The sequence below is a fragment of the Neoarius graeffei genome, chromosome 15, assembly GCF_027579695.1.
Source record: "Neoarius graeffei isolate fNeoGra1 chromosome 15, fNeoGra1.pri, whole genome shotgun sequence".
Classification (NCBI taxonomy): Eukaryota; Metazoa; Chordata; class Actinopteri; order Siluriformes; family Ariidae; genus Neoarius; species Neoarius graeffei.
Genome location: NC_083583.1, coordinates 57526452 through 57550815, shown reverse-complemented (window position 1 = coordinate 57550815; position 24364 = coordinate 57526452). Strand labels below are relative to the sequence as shown.

The window sequence follows — 24364 nt, the reverse complement described above, 5'->3', positions numbered from 1 at the left end:
GAAATTGACAGAGCTTACACGGTAGCCTATGCAACACCAGCGATTGCACGAACTGAGTCAGCGCTGTAAACCGGAACCAGGAAATCTTCCTACCGGCAGTGTTGCCAGATACTGCTAACATTTTTCCAGCTCAAAATATGTTCAAAACCCGCCAAAATGCACTTAAAACCGCCCAATCTGGCAACACAACCGAAACTAGGAAATCTTCCCGGAAGTTCCTTTCAGCACCGAGATGTCGCCTGGGATTGGTTGGCGAGTGCGTGACGTTATTGTTTTCTTTACCCTTACACTACGTTCAGACTGCAACCTGAAACGACCCATATCCAATTTGTTGTGAAATCCGATTTTTTTGTTAGGCCGTTCACATTACCAATTATATGAGACTTGTATGCGATCTCCAATATGAACGGAAAACGACCCAAAAGTGTCCCGCATGCGCAAATTGACACGTAATAAGCACATCTACGTAATACGTAAACAAAAAAAAAAGCGCACTCTTCAAGTTTGCAAGTAAAGCATGGAGATGAGGCGAGACCTGGCGATGTGGTTTTTGTGGCGGCGGCGGAACTCGCACAATAATCTGATTAATGTGGGCAGCAGACTAATGAGACCGAAGGTGTCAAATTACTGGAAATTTCCAGAACAATCTTATAATCTTGTAATACAGGATGATTTAACATCCAGGTCCCTACCAAATCCACCATTAGCTTGATCAATTCTATAAAAGTCTATTTAAATTCTGAAAACTGTACAAATGTTGTTGTTTTCCACCAAAGAGGCGGGATTAGCCAACACAGAATAGTGACATTTGTCTCTTGTTGATGACGTGTAGGTCGCATGAATGCGACCTGTCCGGTCAGACTGCAGTCGCATGTGAAAATAACGGATATGCATCGGAATTAGGACCACATATCCAAGCGGCCTGGGTCGCATGTGAAAAAATCGGTTCTGTGTCGTTCAGATTGTCAATAACAAATCGGATACAGGTCGCATATGGGCAAAAAAATCGGATATGCACAGCAAAATCCCCAGTGTTGAATTAACACCCAGAGTGTTTATATAGGTCCAATTGGACCCAAATTAACTCAAAGTGTTAATTCAACACTGAGGAATTTGCTGTGTGAGTTGTTTCAGAGTGCAGTCTGAACATAGTCTTAGGCAGCCTCTCACGTTACTGCCTGAGGGACAGGGAGAAAACCACCGGGAAATGTTTTAAACAAACACGAAAAAAACGCAAGTCGGAAGATGACCATAAAATACTCAATAGTTACGATATAATAATTTTATGTATCGCACACAGAATTTTTGCGATATATCGAGTATATTCGATATATCGCACAGCCCTAACTACAACCATTTATCATGTCCCAGATCAAGCTGCCATTTTTCCACAAATCTGCAGAATTTTTTGCCAAATTCTGAATAGAGTATTCTCGTCAAAGATTTAGTTTTATCTGTATTATTTCTTTCATCATTTTATTTCAAATTAAAACTAACATCACCATTCAAAACTGTATAGTTTATTGACTGTGAGTCTATTTAGTGGGGGACCCCCACAGTACCCAGTTTCTGAGACAGACCCATATACCCATCTATGCATATAATGTACATCTATGTAAGCAGCAGAAAAGTGCAATGGACATGAAATGAGCAGTGTAACTAGTCCTGAGTACAGCAGAGTCACAGAGTCTTATTTTTGCTGAGCCGGGAGGAGTTGAACAGTCTAATGGCCCGAGGGACAAAAGACTTCCTGAATCTGTCCGTGGTGCAGGGCAGGGACAACAGTCTGCTACTGAACGAGCTCCTCTGCCTGATGACGAGGCCGTGCAGAGGGTGGTGAACATTGTCCATGATTGAGAGCAGTTTGCTCAAGGCCCTTCGCTCTGCCACTGATGTAAGGGACTCCAGCTCAGTTCCCATTACAGAGCCAGCTTTCCTCACCAGCCTGTCGAGCCGTCCAGCGTCTCTCTTCTTAATGCTGCCTCCCCAACACACTACAGCACAGAAGAGGACACTGGCTACCACAGACTGGTAGAACATCAGCAGCAGTTTTCGGCAGATCCTGAAGGACCCGAGCCTCCTCAGGAAGTAGAGTCTGCTCTGACCCTTCTTATAGAGGGTATCAGTGCTCACTGTCCAATCCAGCTTGTCGTCCAGATGTACACCCAGGTATTTGTAGGTCCTGACCATCTCCACATCGACCCTCTCAATAGAGATCGGCTGCAGAGTCGGCCTGGACCTTCTAAAGTCCACAAGCATTTCTTTTGTTTTGCCAATGTTCAGCTGCAGGTGGTTGGATTTACACCACAACCAGGGCTTTGAACCAGAATTTTTTTCCTATTGGTTCGTTCCGAACAGAAACGGAATTTTAACGTTTCCGGTTTTGGGTTCCACCATTAAATGGACGTTCCCAAACTGGTTAGAACAAAAAAATTTCATTCCCAGAACGGTTAATTACGTTCCCTGCCAGCTGTTTAACAAATGGCTATAAAATTATGTCTCTGTCTCATCCAGCTTAAGCCAAATGTAGGCTAATTCTATTACAACCTTCATTAAATAAGACAAGAAATAATTCAAAACAATTATTTCAAATGTTGGCGATTTGGATTCTCAGTATGTCTTCCCATCTACACAAACAGAAAAAGTGCCAAAAATGAAAGAGAATTCGTTTAGTGTGTTACCAAAGGCTAGTCAGGCCCTATACATTGATAAGCTAACAGAGGTTAACGTCATTTAATGTTCGCGAGCCTCTCATTAACGTGGACAAATATATTGATATCATGCTTGAAATTGATGTTTTTGAATAACGATAGGCTGCAATATTTACTTCTTATTTAAGATGTGGAGACGTGATAGTAGTCCACCCTCCCGCTCTCTCCATTCAGTCAGCGAACGTCACACAGGAAGTGAACCCCAGCGGGTCATAGAAACTTGCGCAGGAGAAGAATGAATTTTTTATTTGTAGGCTATGGAAACTTTGAGGAACGAAATAAAAACCGGTATTAACCGGTTACCATTATTTTTAATAAGCGTTTCTGTTCTGGAACATAAAAAATAATTAAGTTTCTGGTTTCGTTTCTGTTCCATGTGAAATAGAAAAAGTTCCCGGTTTTCGTTCCTTGAACCGGTTCAAAGCCCTGACCACAACACAAAGTCCTGTATCAGGCTCCTGTACTCCTCCTCCTGTCCATCATGAACACATCCCACAATCGCAGTATCATCCGAGAACTTCTGCATGTGGCAAGACTCCGAGTTGTATTTGAAGTCTGATGTGTAGAGAGTGAACAGAACTGGAGATTTGTAAGATCAGTTAGGTTTGTACAGCTAAATGATGTCGAGTCTTGTTAAGCTGAATAGGAAGTAATTTCTGACTTGCCTTTCAGTTCATGACGTGTATGTGTGTGTTATTTGCCTGTTCTAGAAAGTAAATGGAGTGCTTGAGAGTCCAACGGGAACAGGGAAAACCCTGTGCCTGCTTTGCGCTGCGCTTGGCTGGAGGGCGTATTTCAAAGACTCCATATCCGTCCGCAAGATTGCAGAGAGAATGGGAGGTGCTGAGCTTTTTCCCAACAGGCCGATGTCGTCTTGGGGAACAGCAGCAACTGACGGAGAAATGCCAGGTATGAAGGGTCAAGAGTGGCGTTTGAGTTCCAGCTTTGCAAGTCATGCAGCTTGGAGTCTTCTGTTTGCTGTTTAGACTTTCGGCATCAGAATACCGCATGCAGCCTTTAAAAGAAAAGAAAAGAAAACCCATTTTTAAAATACAGTTATGAAGCTAGATGATGACATATAAACTAACGATTCATGTGAATAATTGAAAATAAGGAGCTCACACAACTAAGAGATCCATCTCCGAAAGTCAGTTTCTATGCAGAATGGACGATTTCATGGAGGCCTCCATTGAAAATATTTTAACCAATCGGAAAAATCCCCCCCCCCCGATCGTTTCCGGCAGCGCTCTGATGTCATTTGGGCGCAAGACACGGAAGCTCGGCATAGCGAGTAAGACTTGAAGCTGTCCCTGGCTGGAGATTATTTCATTAAAAGTTTATATGAAAAAAAATTAAAATTCCATTTCTCTAACAAAAAAGTGGAGGGGGGGAAGATAATACTGATGTCGCTGATAAACAGCGAGGGAAGAGTGAACAGCTGATGTACTCCTATGTGACTGAATGCAGGGAGGTAACTTTTCATATTTATATCCCCGGTACAAGTAGTGCTGCCGTGACGGCCTCATTCTGCGGACTATAACATCGCTAGACAACCTACAAACAGATCTGCAGACAATCTGACTTACCTAAATCTGTTAAAGAGGCAAGTGCGTGAGTTTTTCCACGTTCCTGGCAGCATAAGCACTCATTAGCACGCTTGGCATGCTCTCGACTCATTCATGAAAAACTTCATCAAGACGTCACCAGGCTAGCCTACCGTAATTACCATAGTGGACAGTCCAACCCCCACAGCAATGCAGAAAGAGGGTAAACAAGCACTGCTTTACGTAGCTCGTGTGCTCTGAACATTTTGAAGAAAATCGTTTCACTTAAACAACTCGGATGCACCCGGGCATTAGGAATACCGTACAAGCCAGCGCTGAATCCAGATGCGGTTCCCACAATCTTCGACCAAAAAGCGGACAAGACAAACGAGACAACACGGTCAGTAGTCCGCAAAAGAGAAGTTCAAATACAACCCCGATTCCAAAAAAGTTAGGACAAAGTACAAATTGTAAATAAAAACGGAATGCAATAATTTACAAATCTCAAAAACTGATATTGTATTCACAATAGAACATAGACAACATATCAAATGTCGAAAGTGAGACATTTTGAAATTTCATGCCAAATATTGGCTCATTTGAAATTTCATGACAGCAACACATCTCAAAAAAGTTGGGACAGGGGCAATAAGAGGCTGGAAAAGTTAAAGGTACAAAAAAGAAAAAGCTGGAGGACCAAATTGCAGCTCATTAGGTCAACTGGCAATAGGTCATTAACATGACTGGGTATAAAAAGAGCATCTTGGAGTGGCAGCGGCTCTCAGAAGTAAAGATGGGAAGAGGATCACCGATCCCCCTAATTCTGCGCCGACAAATAGTGGAGCAATATCAGAAAGGAGTTCGACAGTGTAAAATTGCAAACAGTTTGAACATATCATCATCTACAGTGCATAATATCATCAAAAGATTCAGAGAATCTGGAAGAATCTCTGTGCGTAAGGGTCAAGGCCGGAAAACCATACTGGGTGCCCATGATCTTCGGGCCCTTAGACGGCACTGCATCACATACAGGCATGCTTCTGTATTAGAAATCACAAAATGGGCTCAGGAATATTTCCAGAGAACATTATCTGTGAACACAATTCACCGTGCCATCCGCCGTTGCCAGCTAAAACTCTATAGTTCAAAGAAGAAGCCATATCTAAACATGATCCAGAAGCGCAGTCGTCTTCTCTGGGCCAAGGCTCATTTAAAATGAACTGTGGCAAAGTGGAAAACTGTTCTGTGGTCAGACGAATCAAAATTTGAAGTTCTTTATGGAAATCAGGGACGCCGTGTCATTCGGACTAAAGAGGAGAAGGACGACCCAAGTTGTTCTCAGCGCTCAGTTCAGAAGCCTGCATCTCTGATGGTATGGGGTTGCATTAGTGCGTGTGGCATGGGCAGCTTACACATCTGGAAAGACACCATCAATGCTGAAAGGTATATCCAGGTTCTAGAGCGACATATGCTCCCATCCAGACGACGTCTCTTTCAGGGAAGACCTTGCATTTTCCAACATGATAATGCCAAACCACATACTGCATCAATTACAGCATCATGGCTGCGTAGAAGAAGGGTCCGAGTACTGAACTGGCCAGCCTGCAGTCCAGGTCTTTCACCCATAGAAAATATTTGGCGCATCGTAAAATGGAAGATACGACAAAAAAGACCTAAGACAGTTGAGCAACTGGAATCCTACATTAGACAAGAATGGGTTAACATTCCTATCCCTAAACTTGAGCAACTTGTCTCCTCAGTCCCCAGACGTTTACAGACTGTTGTAAAGAGAAAAGGGGATGTCTCACAGTGGTAAACATGGCCTTGTCCCAACTTTTTTGAGATGTGGTGTTGTCATGAAATTTAAAATCACCTAATTTTTCTCTTTAAATGATACATTTTCTCAGTTTAAACATTTGATATGTCATCCATGTTCTATTCTGAATAAAATATGGAATTTTGAAACTTCCACATCATTACATTCCGTTTTTATTTACAATTTGTACTTTGTCCCAACTTTTTTGGAATCGGGGTTGTAGTAAGAAAACACTTTTTTTTATGCCTTCCCTAAGATTTTTATTAAGCGTGATGTTATTTTGAGTTCCTTTGGGCAGAAACGGAATAATTGCTGATGCAGCTAAGCAGCTTGATGTTTGTTGGGTGTCTTGCTTTGATTGTTTTGTCAGAAAAGCCTCGGTAATGACTAACTAAAACAACTCTATAAATATTGTTCACTTGTGTGTGACTAACTGATGTGGTAATGCTTGTTTATCATAATCATCATCGCTATTCGTGTCATTGTCCAAAATACTCGAGGAAATCAATGAAGAAATGTCACTGGCACGATGGTCCGTTTTGTCGAATACGGCCGTGTATTGTAAGTGACATCACACTTTATGGAAACCATTCGGAGTTCTTTTAGGTAAACAGGAATTTGTTTGAGGGATAGCCGACCTCGATCAGTGCAATCTAGTCAAACACGTGATCATTTTAATAAACAGATGAAACGGTTTTTATGGAGTAAATTCCAAACCCAGTTTTATGATGTGTGTAGAACTAATCTTTAATCATGTTGGTGCTGTTTCTGTAATCTAGTTGCACTCTGTGATAATTAAAGTTAGCATATGTTGTTGTTTTTTTTGTTTATGACTTATCATTGCTTATACAATTTTGTCAATTTATTATTGTCTACTCAGTGTTTCCCACAGACCAGGTAGCAATTTGTGGTGCTCCACTGTGCCGATGAGGGAATCGTGCGCGGTGGTGTCGTGGCGGTCGGTGGAGTCGGTCATTGGGGTGTATGCAAAGTGTTTACAGCAGGCGGTGTTCAAACACACAGTATTTTTCTTCAGAGTCACCTGCTGGGACTATTTTAAAGCTACAAGAAGCATTTGAGATTATTCATTTCAATCTAAATTCTTTTAAGTTCTTTAAGAGAAGACAGCTAAAACAGTTTTTCCCAGAACCCTGCCTGGTTTCATTCCTCGACCCAACTTTACATTACAGGGCAGGCCATTAGTTTGCTGGGCTTGATGTTGGTGGAAAACCTGTCTTTTAAATTTATGAAAATTACTCACCAAAATTGAAGTTTTTTACCTTAGTTTTTTGCCTTTTTGGTGGCAATCTTTCAATCATTCTTTAGTTGACATTCAAGGAATAAATTGCAAAAAACAAGCTGGAGGTTTTTATTTTAAATATTGAACTCAACACTTACCTCAACCAATACTAAAATGAAATAAATAGTATAATGTAACAACAAAATAATAATAATAAAATAAAATATCATAATTAGATGTAAGAAACCACTTAAGGTAACACCAAGGCAACTAACAATAAAAAAGCATTACCCTAATTGGTACAAAGCCTGCATGCCCTGTCAGAACATTTAATTCTGCGTGGCTTCCTGAAAAAAACCTCAAGTGCCCTATCGTAAGGGAAGTCATTGGGTTCGGGACCATTTATGGAGATTCGTAAGCAGGCTGCCAGGTGTTCCCCTTGGAGCCTGTTCCTGAGGTCTGTTTTAATCTATGGATAAAAAAGTACATTTTCTTCATCATCAAAGCACTAAAAATTTCCATTACATCAAAAAAATATACAAAGGAATACTGAATTTCTATGTGCTTACCCTATTCATAGCTGAGAAATCCCGCTAGCATAAGGCTACCTTTTCTGAGTTACGTACTGGGCAGGTGTGTTTGAGCACAGTACATCATACTAACCTTTGGTAGACTCCAGATATCGTTGACCGTCTTCTCTGTGCTAAATATCACGCAGCATTGGGTTTTCCTCTTGATAGCCCTTGAGCAGTATGCGTGGAGAGGAGGAGTGGGCGAATCAGCTGCCAGTGTGTGTGCGCATCAGTGATGCAGTGATGGTTTGTCTACTTCGCCAATAAAGCTAATAAAGATGTTTCTTAAAATATTCAGATTTTATGCTTCAGATAGCATCAACTAGGCATCCCCGCGAGTATAACAACATTTTATTTAGGCTAGTGGGAAATCCTTATTTATTGTGAATGTCAAGCCATTATTAATAACTTGCATGAATGCTGAAGCGGGATAAATGGGATAATGCAATAAGGCCGGTTCCTCGCGTCAAGCTGCTACTGCATGCATCAAAATTGGTTTATAGCCTGACTCAGGGATGTCCGTTTCATGTAAGCCAAGAAGGCTATGATAAAGCTCATCACGAGCACGACGTAGGCTACCTTTTTAAAATAAGGGGTTGGAAGGCGAATCGGGAAGGCTGCGTTATTTTTAATTAGCCTAACAGGCCTACTTGCAGTCCGGGTATATGCGCACCGGCAGGCCTGTGGACACGCCTCTCCGTCTCTCTCTCTCTCTCTGTGTGGGTGTGCACGCGCGCATGAACAAGAAGAAAGAGCACTATGAATGAACGGAACGATACGCAACGGAATTTTTTTTTTTCAAAATCGCGAGTCTGATTGTGTGGCGATAGGAATCCATTGTGTGGCGCTGCGCAACACAATGGTCTATGTATGGGAAACCCTGTGCTTATATTTTGTTTCCTGCTGTCATCAAGGGGACCACATTGGAAATAAGTGTATTTTATACTTTGTGTTGTCCTTGGTGCTATTTATAGTGTAACTTTTACATGTTTGAATTTTACCAAATAAATTCATACCATACCAGCAGCTCGGGTGTTTCTGGCAACATTTCTGCCTTTTTCCGTCCAAGTGCATCTTCCTGTAATGCTCAGATGAATCCTGTATAGCAAAGCAGTGTTTGTTTACCCTCTTTCTGCGTTTCCGCGGGGGTTGGACTGCCTACTATGGTAATTACAGTAGGCCGAGAGCATGCTAAGCGTGCTAATGAGTAATATAACGCATAGTTTCAGCCTTGTTTTACAGGTAAAGAATTCAGGTTTGTCCATAAGTCAGGGTTGGAGTGCATTAAGACACAATTTCAGATGTATAGTGAAAATCACTATATATATTACCAGCCATACTGCTTGACACATTACTGGATATGAAAATCAACCCGTGCATCTGCCACTGGGTTCACAGCTTCCTTCACAACAGGCAACAGAGGGTGAAAATCAGCAACAACATATCTTCCCCCCCCCCCCCCCCGTCCCTCAGTACAGGCGCTCCACAAGGTTGCGTTCTTTCTCCATGGCTTTTCTCCCTCAAAACACACCATAGATCTGTCAACATGTACAAATATGCAGACTACACAACTATCATAGGACTCATTACTAACAACCAAGAATCTGAATACCGTGCACAGATCAATCAAGCAGTGACCTGGTGCACAGACCATAGCCTACTACTTAACACATCAAAAACAAAAGAGCTTATTGTCGATTTTAGACGCCAGCCATCTCCCAAAACTCCTGTGTACATTCAAGGTGAACCCATCTCCATCACTGACTCATTCAAACTCCTCGGCACTTATATCAGCAATGATCTCAAATGGAAAATAAATGCAGACCATATCTATAAAAAAGCTCAGCAAAGACTCTTCTATCTCCGACAGCTTAAGAAATTCAGAGCGAAACCTCATCTCCTGGTCCGTTTCTACACAGCCATTGTTGAAAGCATTCTCTCCTCATCTATCACAGTCTGGTTCAGTAGTCTTGACACACTCTCCCGGAAGAAACTGCAGCGCATAATCAACAGAGCCTCAAAAATCATTGGCTCTCCCCTTCCATCCTTGGAATCACTACATCACAAAAGAACAGTATGCAGAGCCCACAAAATTGTCTCAGACCCCACTCACCCTGCACACTATGCATTTCAGCTTCTGTCCTCTGGAAGGCGTTACAGGTCAATTGCCACCAAAACAACACGCTTTAAAAATAGTTTTATCCCTACTGCCATACAACTTTTGAACTCTTGCAGATAAACATTGATCATGGACTGAAAATTGTTTGATGTTGGAATTGTCTGTTTCTATTTGTATGTATGATATTCATGTTGTCTTAGGTTGTGTCCCTAGTCCTTATGTTATATGTTGGAACCTGTACCATGCCGTACTGAAAACAAATTCCACCTGCTTGCAGTGTGGTCATTAAAGATCCATCCATCCATCCATCCACCCACCCACCTTTCAGTACTGAAGTATACACTCAGCCTTGCGCCCAAATGGCGTCACGCATCGCCCTTCCAACAGGCAACCTGGCAGCCTCCTGGTGGCATTAGAGCAGCGATACAAAAACGTTCTTATAAATGGTCAAACACGCCCGAAACTTTTCTTACAGCCTGTCAATATTACAATCTACCAACCCGTGCATGTAATTACTTTACGTTTTCTATTCCTTTAAGAATCAAGACCTTGATTCACTTTATTTCATGGAGTGTTTAATGATCTCCTTGCAGCGTATTACACAGACATTCCTAAAATCATCTACGCATCGAGGACGCATTCTCAGTTGACCCAGGTCATCAGCGAGCTCAAGAACACATCCTACAGGTCAGTGCTGCTCACTGATGCAAAACGGCTTGGAAAAGAAATGAACTGGTTTGTCTTGCTGTTAATGTGGTTTGGTATGTTCTACTCAAAGTTTGATCTTAATCATAGGCCGAAGATTTGTGTCCTGGGCTCCAGAGAACAAATGTGTATCAACCAGGAAGTAATGAAGCAAGAAAGCAACCATGTCAAGGTACAGGTCGTGGTTATGGTTATAGCAAATGATCTACAGTTCATAGAGAATTTCTTATGAGTTAAATTTATATGAATCCTGTACCCAGTCCTTATTTTATTAATTTACTTACTTACTTATACAGTGCTCAGCGTAAATGAGTGCACCCCCTTTGAAAAGTAACATTTTAAACAATATCTCAGTCAACACAAACAATTTCCAAAATGACAAGACAAAGTTTAATATAACATCTGTTTAACTTATAATGTGAAAGTAAAGTTAATAATATAACTTAGATTACACATTTTTCAGTTTTACTCAAATTAGGGTGGTGCAAAAATGAGTACACCCCACAACAAAAACTACTACATCTAGTACTTTGTCTGGCCTCCATGATTTTTAATGACGGCACCAAGTCTTCTAGGCATGGAATGAACAAGCTGGCGACATTTTGCAACATCAATCTTTTTCCATTCTTCAACAATGACCTCTTTTAGTGACTGGATGCTGGATGGAGAGCGATGCTCAACTTGTCTCTTCAGAATTCCCCATAGGTGTTCGATTGGGTTCAGATCAGGAGACAGACTTGGCCACTGAATCACTTTCGCCCTGTTCTTCTTCAGAAATCCAACAGTGGCCTTAGATGTGTGTTTAGGCATGTTGGAAAAGTGCATGACGACCAAGGGCACGGAGTGATGGTAGCATCTTCTCTTTCGGTATAGAGCAACGCATCTGTGAATTCATGATGCCATCAATGAAACGCAGCTCCCCGACACCAGCAGCACTCATGCAGCCCCACGTAAGGACACTGCCACCACCATGTTTCACTGTAGGCACCATGCAATTTTCTTTGTATTCCTTACCTTTGCGATGCCGTGCAGTTTTGAAGCCATCAGTTCCAAAAACATTTATCTTGGTTTCATCACTCCAGAGTATAGAGTCCCAGTAGTCTTCGGGCCCTGGCAAACTCTAGGCGGGCTTTTTTGTGCCTGGGCTTTAGGAGAGGCTTCTTTCGTGGACAGCATCCATGCATGCCATTCCTCTGCAGTGTACGCCGTATGCGTCATGGGAAATAGTCACCCCAGTTTGGCTTTCTTCTACTTTAGATAACTGCAGTGAACTTGCATGCCGATTTTCTTCAACCCTTCTCATCAGAAGACGCTCCTGTCGAGGTTTTAACTTCCGTAGATGACCTGGACGTCTCTGTGAGATGGTTGCAGTTCCATCTTTCTTCAATTTTCGTACCACTTTTGCTACAGTATTCTGACTGATAAGTAAAGCTTTGCTGATCTTCTTGTAGCCTTCACCTTTGTGGTGTAAAGAAATTATTTTCTTTGGAGAATTCTGAAGAGACAAGTTGAGCATCACTCTCCATCCAGCATCCAGTCACTAAAAGAGGTCATTGTTGAAGCAGGGATGTGATTTTTCCGCGAATTCGCGGAATTCCGCTTTTTTCACCTCAAAATTTGAAAAAAAAAATTTCCGATTTTTCGCTCAAAAATCCTCATTCGTATCCTATTCATTCCGACTTTCAGTACTTCCGTCACTGAGATGAAACGAGGTACGTGATTGGCCCATCGCTCTGTAACAACCAATGAATGCGCTTGTTAGATAGCTGTATGTAAGCTCGCTTCAAACAAAGAGTTGAAAGATGGCAGCCTCCGTGATCGAGCGTAAAGATGCAAATCGAGTTAAAGAAATCGACAGAATAGTGAAAAACAAGTTCCGCTGGGAATGGTTGGAGAAAGAGGTTGCTACAGACGTTGGACATAAGACTGTGAGACATTTGTTCAGCGATTTCGTTCTTTGGGGAGAGGGCAGAGGTCTCTGGCTGTCAAGTTTGGGGCGGCTGGGACCTCCCCTGCCCGAGCTACGAGCGTGCAAAGTCGGGCTGGAGCCCGGGATAGAAACGAAACCTAAGCGGAGCGCCATGGCTCGCCTCGGGGCGAATTACGTCCCGAGGCGCGGGACTAGCGCGCCCTGCCCGCGGTGGTTCTTTGGGGGGAAGGCAGAGGACTCTGGCTGTCAAGTTTGGGGATGCTGGGACCTCCCCTGCCCGAGCTACGAGCATCCAAAGTCGGGCAGGAGCCGCCGATGGGAAAGCGAAACTGAAGCCGAGCACCGTGGCTCTTCGCCCCGAGGCGCGGGGCTGGCGCGCCCTGCCCACGCTGGTTCTTTGGGGAGAGGGCAGAGGACCCTGGCTGTCAAGTTTGGGGATGCTGGGACCTCCCCTGCCCGAGCTACGAGCGTGCAAAGTCGGGCTGGAGCCCGGGATAGAAACGAAACCTAAGTGAGTGAACATAGTAGTTTTGAATATCCTTAAGTGAGTGAACACTGGGGTTCTGAATATCCTTAAGTGAATGAACACTGTGGAGTTATGATTATCCTTTGGTGAGTGAACACTATAGAGTTATGTATATGAAGTTGACATTGCTAGAGTAGAAACTGCAGAAAAAAAGTGACTGATATGCTGGAACTGGACATGGATGCTAGCATCTTTTTTTCTTTGAGAGTTCCTGAAGACTTGTGGATGAATTCTTATGTTGCATCATGTTTGTTTGAAAAGGCACATTTAGGTATGTTCAACTTCGACAGTAATTGAAAGTATAAATTTTGTTTTTCCTTATACAATTTTCTATTTATTCTAATGCAGATGATTTAATTTAGAATGACATTTTTAGGTTTCATGTTTTGGCTTTTTGTCAGTTAAGAATCATTGAATTTACTATAGGGGCTCAGAGTTGCATGTTGACCATTAAATTGGCTTGAATTTGTTAATCATGACAAGTTTTTTCTTGTGTGTTTGCTTGCCATTTTAGTACAATTTTTAAGTCAGAAAACCCCAGAACCCCGGCTAAAATTTTCAGATAATTTCACCAGCCCCAAATCACATCCCTGTTGAAGAATGGAAAAAGATTGATGTTGCAAAATGTCGCCAGCTTGTTCATTCCATGCCTAGAAGACTTGGTGCCGTCATTAAAAATCATGGAGGCCATACAAAGTACTAGATGTAGTGTTTTTTGTTGTGGGGTGTACTCATTTTTGCACCACCCTAATTTGAGTAAAACTGAAAAATGTGTAATCTAAGTTATATTATTAACCTTACTTTCACGTTATAAGTTAAACAGATGTTATTTTAAATTTTTGTCTTGTCAACATTTTGGAAATTGTTTGTGTTCCTTGAGATATTGTTTAAAATGTTACTTTTCAAAGGGGGTGTACTCATTTACGCTCAGCACTGTATATAATTTTTTTAACCTGTTTGACTGCTCAAGTGTGTCGGAATTCTTCATGACTTCCTGTTTCTCTCAAAATACTGTGACTCGGAGGCCAAATTTTCTTTTCGCTGCGGGGGAAATAAACACATGCCTCCAAATGCATACAGAGGATTAAAAAGGTAAATATTTCACCAAACGTCCGTCATCCCAACAAGTTAAGTTGGAAGAGAGTTTTGGCAGCAGACACTCAGGGAGGGTTTGGCATGAAAAGAAGGATGGTTATCCTTCACTGTTAAAGGAACAGTCCACCGTACTTCCATAATGAAATATGCTCTTATCTGAATTGAGACGAACTGCTCCGTACCTCTCCGAGCTTTGCGCGACCTCCCAGTCAGTCAGACGCGCTGTCACTCCTGTTAGCAATGTAGCTAGGCTCAGTATGGCCAATGGTATTTTTTGGGGCTGTAGTTAGATGCGACCAAACTCTTCTGCGTTTTTCCTGTTTACATAGGTTTATATGACCAGTGACATGAAACAAGTTCAGTTACACAAATTGAAACGTAGCGATTTTCTATGCTATGGAAAGTCCGCACTATAATGACAGGTGTACTAACACCTTCTGCGCGCTTCGGCAGCGCATTGATATCTGAGCTCCGTATCAATGCGCTGCCGAAGCGTGCAGAAGGTGTTAGTACGCCTGTCATTATAGTGCCGATTTTCCATAGCATAGAAAATCGCTACGTTTCAATTTGTGTAACTGAACTTGTTTCATGTCACTGGTCATATAAACCTATGTGAACAGGAAAAACGCGGAAGAGTTTGGTCGCATCTAACTACAGCCCCAAAAAATACCATTGGCCATGCTGAGCCTAGCTACATTGCTAACAGGAGTGACAGCGCGTCTGACTGACTGGGAGGTCGCGCAAAGCTCGGAGAGGTACGGATCAGCTCGTCTCAATTCCGATAAGAGCATATTTCATTATGGAAGTACGGTGGACTGTTCCTTTAAAGGGGCCAGCCTACCCTTCCCAGAAGCCTCTAGCGAATTGCCGTTGATATTCCACTACGACGCGCAAACAATCTGCAAGAACATGCAGCAACATCCTCGGCCATAGATCATAAACTGCAGGGCTCGACTGAATTAACTTTTTAATCCACTCCTCCAGTCAGACAAGCAGCAAGATTTTTCACTCGTCCTGACCATAACCTTTTTATTACTGTGTGTTTACTAGTTCAGTGAAAGGAAAGTGATTTAACAAAGTTTATCAAAAAGCACGTATAGTTTTGATAATCACGATGTTTTAACGGTTTATAACTTTTCAATAAAATTCAGACTATAACTGTAACAATAAACAAAAACTATCCAAAGCCTCATTATAGCACGTGTGTTATTGTTCTAACCCCATTACCTGATCTGCAGTTTTAAGCGTTAAACTCACCCAAATTCAAAGCTTCTGCAGGAAATAAAGTTAAATCCTGATTAATCCAGTAAAATGTGAAGTATAAATTAATTTAAAGAAATGAACCTGAAAGAAAACGAGTTGGACATGATAAGAGGGGACAGAAACACGCCGTGAATGGAAAAACCGTAAGGGAGTTTGGCACTGTCGTAAAATTCCCACCAAATATTTTACAACGTTTGTGATGTGTTTAATATGAACCATAGAAAAGATAAATACAATAAAAAGTCTGAATGAAATGAAGATTCACCACAGAGATTTATTTTATTCAGGTGTTTGATCACCATTTCTCTGATTTCGATGAGTCTAATAATCTGTAATTCGAGATTATGACGTGGTTATTTTTACACACATACACACGCCTGCTGCACTCGGCTTCCCTGGAATTTCATAAACAATAACACGGCCAGATCACTGAGGGGATTGAACTAGTTTTGTTGGAAGTTTATTGATGCAACTCTTTAATAATTACTATAAAAATGGTACGTTTCAACAAATATTTGACTTGTCCCGTCAGACAGGCAGAAGTGGATTTGTCTTGTCCGGACCAAACATTTGGTATCCAGACAGTCGGACTATGGTTAATGTCCAGCCCTGAATTATAACGTGAAATTGAAGATATTTTGCCAAAGTATTTATATTTTTAATTCTTCTGGCTGACCCATTCTGTTTTCGTATGATTATTCCGTTGTAACGGACCAGAACCAGCTTCAGCGGTCTCCTGGGCGGCCACGAAGGAAAGAAAATATCAGCCATATCGTGTTCAAAACTTCCATATTTGACACGTGGATGAAGGAAAAGTTTGAGATGGGTTTCGAACAGATCAGTAGCAGAGGTTTTGGTGCAGTGGCCCGTATGTAAACAAAAACGACGCACTGGATTCTGGGAAGGGTGAGCTGGCTGCTTAAGTGTAGTGGGGCTTCAGAAAGGTCCTGCAAACTGTGGTGGCAGGACCCACAGCATCATGGACCCCATGAAGGACCAGGTGATTTTTAATTGAAGATCTGGCTGCCTCTGCCAAGAAGTTACACCTGGGTGGTGGTTGAAGTTTCTGGATGAGCAGTGTGGGAAATAAGGCCGGACCGGCAGACGTTTACCGATTAATTTTCGCATTTGTCCATCTGTATTTCAAAAGCATTGGACTGGATGGCCGATTTAAAAAAAAAAAAAACTCGAGTGTGTCCATCTGTATTTCAAAAGCATCAAACCGGATCGCCCATGAAAACATCGGGTCTAATCTACTTCCAGTTCTCTTCCAAATGTTACACTGGGTGAATACATTATGTCATAATACGGCCTGTGAAATGGGAGCCCCCGTTTCATAACTCTGCCACCGATGGTCCCTGCCAAAATCTACAGGCACCTCCCTCTCCCCAAGCTCTTTTGAACCAGCACAGGCACGGCCTGCTACGATCCCGCATCGGAACGTTATTCACCCCGAAACCCCTGCACGAGCCCTGCTCGCCAAAATCTTTATTATGAGCCCTGGCTCGAGCCAGCATTTAAAAATTCATAACTCGGCCACTGATGGTTCTCGCCCCGCCAGACTTTACCGGTGGGTCCCTCTTCCCGAGTGGCACGCTAAATAAAGCAGTAATAATACACTCAGTATTCACTGTCTTTATTTCACAATGCAGTTGAACTAGCGTTTTTAGGGTTGATAGTATCGGATTGATCCAGTCAGTTGATCAAGAGTTCAGTTTATATAAAACTTTGCAGTACAGTATTATGTTAAGTGCCAAACTGCCAATCAGTGGTTATGATGTTGTTGTTGTTGTTGTTGTTATTATGTGCATTTTTTAAAATTCATCTCATCTCATTATCTCTAGCCGCTTTATCCTGTTCTACAGGGTCGCAGGCAAGCTGGAGCCTATCCCAGCTGACTACGGGCGAAAGGCGGGGTACACCCTGGACAAGTCGCCAGGTCATCACAGGGCTGACACATAGACACAGACAACCATTCACACTCACATTCACACCTACGGTCAATTTAGAGTCACCAGTTAACCTAACCTGCATGTCTTTGGACTGTGGAGGAAACCGGAGCACCCGGAGGAAACCCACGCGGACACGGGGAGAACATGCAAACTCCGCACAGAAAGGCCTTCGCCAGCCACGGGGCTCGAACCCGGACCTTCTTGCTGTGAGGCAACAGCGCTAACCACTACACCACCGTGCCGCCCAGTTGTATTATTAATTACTAAATTTCTTACTGACTTCTTATAAACATAGTATAAAATAGTCATTGTTGACATAATGTTTCATGAGTGTTTTTATAGTACCTATACATGAGTCCCAGTAAGTTGTAACCAACTGGAAATCCTTGGCCCCCCCATAAGTTTTTTTTTTTTTTTTTTTTTTAAAGACATGGAACTGACCTGTGTGCGCGCTACTGTTTTCTTGGGTAGAACTTTAAGCATGTTTTTCTTGAATCGTCTGATGTTTTTCTTGTAAATTAGATTCAGTTTGTAGTGTAATTAGCAACTAATATCGAGTGTAATTTGGCATTTGAAGATCACAAAAATGTGCCTGGAAATAGCTGAAAAGCCACCGGAAGGCATCTAAAGCCCTTCTGCTTTTGAGGCCCAAAGGTGCACTTTGAACACCCGGCCACATTGTTCCGGGCCTTTGGCCCATCATTTGGACAGGCTGAAATTTGAACAGACAGACAACATTTCAGACTTGTCTGTCCTGTGACAGTCTACTTAAAATTCCTTATTTCCCACACTGATGAGCAATGATTTAAAATGCCCAAATCCCAAAAAAAAAAAAGTTCTGTCACCATAGAGCAATCAAATCAATTTTTGACATGGTTATCTCAGTCCGCTGATCTAAATCCTGTTTTAACATTTATGGGATGAGTTGAAGAGGAGAATCTGTCAGAGAGGACCCTGGAGGAAGTGTAGAGTGTGTACTGAGGAGTCTCAGATTCCTTGCTCTGTATGTTATCATACATTATAGAGAATGACTAACTATAGGAGTGGTGTTATGTTGGAAAAGGAGGTTGCATAAAAATAGAAACTAGGGGGTGTCGATCATTGGGACTCGTGGCCTGTGCTTTGTTAAAAAATATAAAAATCTCTCTTTCTGATTTTTCATTCTTTTTATAAAATTTTTCTAACCGTCTTTTGCCATCTTTAACAGGGTGCCAATAATTCTGGAACTGATTTCATGTCTAATATTACAGTGTTAACCGAATTATAATTTCTTTGCTTTTAATCCAGGTCCATATGTGCCGATCAAAAGTGTCGTCCCGCTCATGTGTATTCTACAACAATGTTGATGGTACAAGTCATAATTTTTTAACAGTTTATTACTATGACGTTGCACAAAGCATGTACAGTGGTGCTTGAAAGTTTGTGAACCCTTTAGAATTTTCTATATTTCTGCATAAATATGACCTAAAACATCATCAGATTTTCACACAAGTCCTAAAAGTAGAGAAAGAGAACCCAGTTAAACAAATGAGACAAAAATATTATACTTGGTCATTTATTTATTGAGGAAAATGATCCAATATTACATATCTGCGAGTGGCAAAAGTATGTGAACCTTTGCTTTCAGTATCTGGTGTGACCCCCTTGTGCAGCAATAACTGCAACTAAACGTTTGCGGTAACTGTTGATCAGTCCTGCACACCGGCTTGGAGGAATTTTAGCCCATTCCTCCGTACAGAACAGCTTCAACTCTGGGATGTTGGTGGGTTTCCTCACATGAACTGCTCGCTTCAGGTCCTTCCGCAACATTTCGATTGGATTAAGGTCAGGACTTTGACTTGGCCATTCCAAAACATTAACTTTATTCTTCTTTAACCATTCTTTGGTAGAACGACTTGTGTGCTTAGGGTCGTTGTCTTGCTGCATGACCCACCTTCTCTTGAGATTCAGTTCATGGACAGATGTCCTGACATTTTCCTTTAGAATTCGCTGGTATAATTCAGAATTCATTGTTACATCAATGATGGCAAGCCGTCCTGGCCCAGATGCAGCAAAACAGGCCCAAACCATGATACTACCACCACCATGTTTCACAGATGGGATAAGGTTCTTATGCTGGAATTCAGTGCTTTTCCTTTCTCCAAACATAACGCTTCTCATTTAAACCAAAAAGTTCTATTTTGGTCTCATCTGTCCACAAAACATTTTTCCAATAGCCTTCTGGCTTGTCCACGTGTTCTTTAGCAAAGTGCAGACGAGCAGCAATGTTCTTTTTGGAGAGCAGTGGCTTTCTCTTTGCAACTCTGCCATGCACACCATTGTTGTTCAGTGTTCTCCTGATGGTGGATTCATGAACATTAACATTAGCCAATGTGAGAGAGGCCTTCAGTTGCTTAGAAGTTACCCTGGGGTCCTTTGTGACCTCGCTGACTATTACATGTCTTGCTCTTGGAGTGATCTTTGTTGGTCGACCACTCCTGGGGAGGGTAACAGTGGTCTTGAATTTCCTCCATTTGTACACAATCTGTCTGACTGTGGATTGGTGGAGTCCAAACTCTTTAGAGATGGTTTTGTAACCTTTTCCAGCCTGATGAGCATCAACAACGCTTTTTCTGAGGTCCTCAGAAATCTCCTTTGTTCGTGCCATGATACACTTCCACAAACATGTGTTGTGAAGATCAGACTTTGATAGATCCCTGTTCTTTAAATAAAACAGGGTGCCCACTCACACCTGATTGTCATCCCATTGATTGAAAACACCTGACTCTAATTTCACCTTCAAATTAACTGCTAATCCTAGAGGTTCACATACTTATGCCACTCACAGATATGTAATATTGGATCATTTTCCTCAATAAATAAATGAGCAAGTATGATATTTTTGTCTCATTTGTGTAACTGGGTTCTCTTTATCTACTTTTAGGACTTGTGTGAAAATCTGATGATGTTTTAGGTCATATTTATGCAGAAATATAGAAAATTCTAAAGGGTTCACAAACTTTCAAGCACCACTGTACATAAGTATGTCAGTTCATGCCATGGATTCTTTTTTTTAATCTGTTTTTTATTTATGATGTTACATTTAGAGAAAAGTACTGACCGGGACATTATAAACTCTATCTTGGATGTTGAAGATCTTGTGAAAACTGGAAAAAAGCAAAGGTATGGCTTCCATTTCTGAAACTGAGTTTGAATGAATTATATCTTTTTTTTTTTTTTTTTAATGTCCATGTAATATCTTTAGTCTGAGGGAAATATTTGCTTTGAAAAAGCCTGTATTTCTCTTTCAGGGTGTGCCCATATTATCTGTCTCGCTCTCTGAAGCAGCATGCTGACTTGATATTTATGCCCTACAACTACCTCCTTGATCCAAAGGTGAGATTTGTTTTTTCTTTTTAAAAGAAGCAAGACTTTGCTTGATTAATAGCTGTTCGAGGCGCCACTGCGTGAACCGTAATGAACAGATTTGTCTTCCAGAGTCGTCGAGCACACAACATCGAGCTTAAAGGAGCTGTTATCATTTTTGACGAAGCGCATAATGTGGTGAGGATTAGTGTGTGTTGAGGGGGGCAAACCTACACTACCGTTCAAAAGTTTGGGGTCACCTAGACAATTTTGTGTTCTCCATGAAAAGTCGCACTTTTATTTCCCACCATAAGTTGTAAAATGAATAGAAAATATAGTCAAGACATTTTTCTGGCCATTTCGAGCATTTAATCGACCCCACAAATGTGATGCTCCAGAAACTCAATCTGCTCAAAGGAAGGTCAGTTTTATAGCTTCTCTAAAGAGCTCAACTGTTTACATTATTTCGAATCAGCGGATCATCAGATTAACGTTTTTAAAACGATTCACGTACACACACAAAATTTCTGTGCCCGCAACAAAACCGTTCCCCGTGCACACAGTAACGCCAATACACGGATACGCTAATCACATGACTAATTAGACGGCACGTCACATGATCCCAGTGCATATCGGGCATGCGCAAGTCACTCACCACTTGCAAGTGGAAGGATGTCGTTGTAAAAAATGAAGTATGCCAGTCTGTTATCGGCGGTACTGGTACTACAATGACGCCTTTTTTACACCGTGTATGGCCTTCGTGTTTATGCTAGAAGGATCTAACAGTGTTCGGTACACTCTTCACCTCGCAGAACGGCCGTTTTTTGCGATTACAATAAGACTATTTAGTGCTACGGTAACCAACACACTTCCTGTATTGCTCATTCACATGATCAACGTGGCATGACCAACGCCAGCGAATCAGGAGGGTGGATGTCACAGTGATGTTGTCCAATGACGACGTCAGCTAGAGCTCAGCACTGCGTATCCTCGTTCCTCAATGTTTACGGATCAGATATGTACTGGGTTGAATACGTGGGCCCTGGCGGATTCAAACTGTTCCGCCTGTGGAGTCGTTTTCCGGCGTTTTAATGTGCACGGACAGTGCATCCGCAACAAAAACGATACGGATACGGTCTAATGTAAACACCACCTAAAGAGCTCAACTGTTTTCAGCTGTGCTAACATGATTGTACAAGGGTTTTCTAATCCTCCATTAGCCTTCTGAGGCAATGAGCAAACACATTGTACCATTAGAACACTGGAGTGAGAGTTGCTGGAAATGGGCCTCTATACACCTATGGAGATATTGCACCAAAAACCAGACATTTGCAGCTAGAATAGTCATTTACCACATTAGCAATGTATAGAGTGGATTTCTGATTAGTTTAAAGTGACCTTCATTGAAAAGAACAGTGCTTTTCTTTCAAAAATAAGGACATTTCAAAGTGACCCCAAACTTTTGAACGGTAGTGTATTTATTTATTTTCCCACTAAATCTACACTATACTAATCCTAACTGAGGAGAATATTTCCTACATTTTTACAGGAGAAGATGTGTGAAGAATCTACCTCGTTTGACCTGACTCCTTATGACATGACGACAGCCATCGATGCCGTAGACAAGCTTTTGAGGGAGCAGACCTCAGACATTGGCAAAGGAGAATCTTCAGATAATCTCAGTGTTGAATCTTTGAACTCAGGTTTGGCTCATGTTAGTGTCAGTGTGTAACATATTTCCCAGTGAACTCCACTTCGATGTGGTAAATCCATTCAATTGTCTGCTCCACAGGTCTGAACCTGGACATCACCAGTACTGCTAAAATAAAACGTAAGGAACAAACATTGTTGTACTGATTAAGATGGATTTAACAATGTGATGTTCTTATGTCGCCTTTTTTTTTCCTTTGTAGAAATTTTAATGGACCTAGAGATTGCTATAAATAGCTTTGAGATGCCTTATAATAACCAGGGGATTACCAAGCCTGGCAGGTATGAATTCTTTCTTGGCTATTGTTTTATTTTTTATATTAAGGTATTTAAAACAAAAAAAAACCTCATGAATATACTAGAAGGGCACTCGGTAGAGCGCGTACCGCCACCAAGCTACATACGCTACGTTCACACTGCAAGGCTTAATGCTCAATTCCGATTTTTTTGTGAAATCCGATTTTTTTGTGAGGTCGTTCACATTAACAAATATATGCGACTTGTATGTGATCCTCAGTATGAACGAAAAGCGACCTAAAAGTGTTCCGCATGCGCATTGCAGGATACGACGACGTCACACGCAGTGAGCATGGCCAGTGTTTACGGAAGTAAAACCGCCCGGTTGCGGTATGACTCATCCAATCTAGCTTGAATAGCTGCATCCCCCCAAATGGAAATCAGCTCCCTAACCTCTGCGTCCTTCCATTGAGAAGATTCAGAACCTTCACAGCCCGAAGTGTCCCTCGCATTGATGTCATGCGCAGGGGCGCAGATACGTTTTTTGAACTGGGGGGGACAAAGCTGCCAGCAAACCAACCCCAACCCCGATATGCCTGTCAAACTTGTTGTTAGTAACCATAGCAACCAAGCTCGAGCTCGCAACCTGTGCAGTCTGCGCAGCTCAACCAACCGAATATCAGTCTTTGTTTTGTTTTATGTGAGTTGTTGCAACTATGTATACACTGCTGTGCACCTCAATAAACCGAATGGTAATTAGTCTTTTGATTTTTCCGTGAGGTTTGCCTTATGCAAAGAAAGACAGCATAGACGTTTTTTCCTCCCTATAAGTGGGGGGGACCGAGCGAGGTGAATTTAAATCTGGGTGGGACGAGTCCCACCCTCTATCTGCGCCCGTGATTATGTGCCATGTTGTTGTAACTTTTTTGAGAGACGCGCCGCCTACTTCAGCGCAGAATAGTGACGTTTGTGGCTTGTTGATGACGTGTAAGTCGGATGAATGCGACCTGGCAGTTCAGACTGAAGTCGCATATGAAAAGAGCGGATAGGGATCGGAATTAGCACCACATATCCAAACGGCCTGGGTCGGATTTGAAAAAATCGGATCTGTGTCGTTCATATTGTCAATAAAAGATCGGATACAGGTCACATATGGGCGAAAAGATCGGATTTGAGTCACTTCAGCCTGCAGTGTGAACGTAGCCATATTCTCAACATCAAAATCAAATCACTTGAACTGAGGATAATATTAAAGCTGTACACCAAATTTCATCAAAATCTGTTCACTACTTTTTGAGTTACATTGGGAACAGACAAAGAAATCCTGGATCCGCGTTAAATATCCATAAATTGTTCCTTCGCCCGTGGCTCACCTTTCTTCAAAATTTCATCAAAATCCGTTCACTACTTTTTGAGTTACGTTGGGAAACTCAAACAAACGGAGGCGAAAACATAACCATCTCCAACAAAGTTGGCGGGGGTAATCATCAATTTCTGCCCTTTTGGTATTTTGAGAGACCTACTGTAACAGGACCACAAGCCACACATGGTAGTAATTTCTTATAATAATGTATTAATGTAAATGAATATGTTGAATAA

The 24364-nt window shown here is 41.9% G+C and overlaps 1 protein-coding gene across 1 annotated transcript in view; it reads left to right on the top strand.

The window, feature by feature from the left end:
• Positions 1-24364, top strand: part of rtel1 (regulator of telomere elongation helicase 1) — a 74932-nt gene that overhangs the window by 11021 nt on the left and 39547 nt on the right. The window contains exons 2-11 of the mRNA XM_060941697.1: positions 3422-3620; positions 10596-10689; positions 10798-10879; positions 18761-18821; positions 20560-20635; positions 20764-20848; positions 20951-21016; positions 22368-22521; positions 22611-22649; positions 22732-22810. Coding sequence (XP_060797680.1) covers positions 3422-3620; positions 10596-10689; positions 10798-10879; positions 18761-18821; positions 20560-20635; positions 20764-20848; positions 20951-21016; positions 22368-22521; positions 22611-22649; positions 22732-22810 — 935 coding nt within the window. The remainder of the gene's footprint in view (positions 1-3421; positions 3621-10595; positions 10690-10797; positions 10880-18760; positions 18822-20559; positions 20636-20763; positions 20849-20950; positions 21017-22367; positions 22522-22610; positions 22650-22731; positions 22811-24364) is intronic.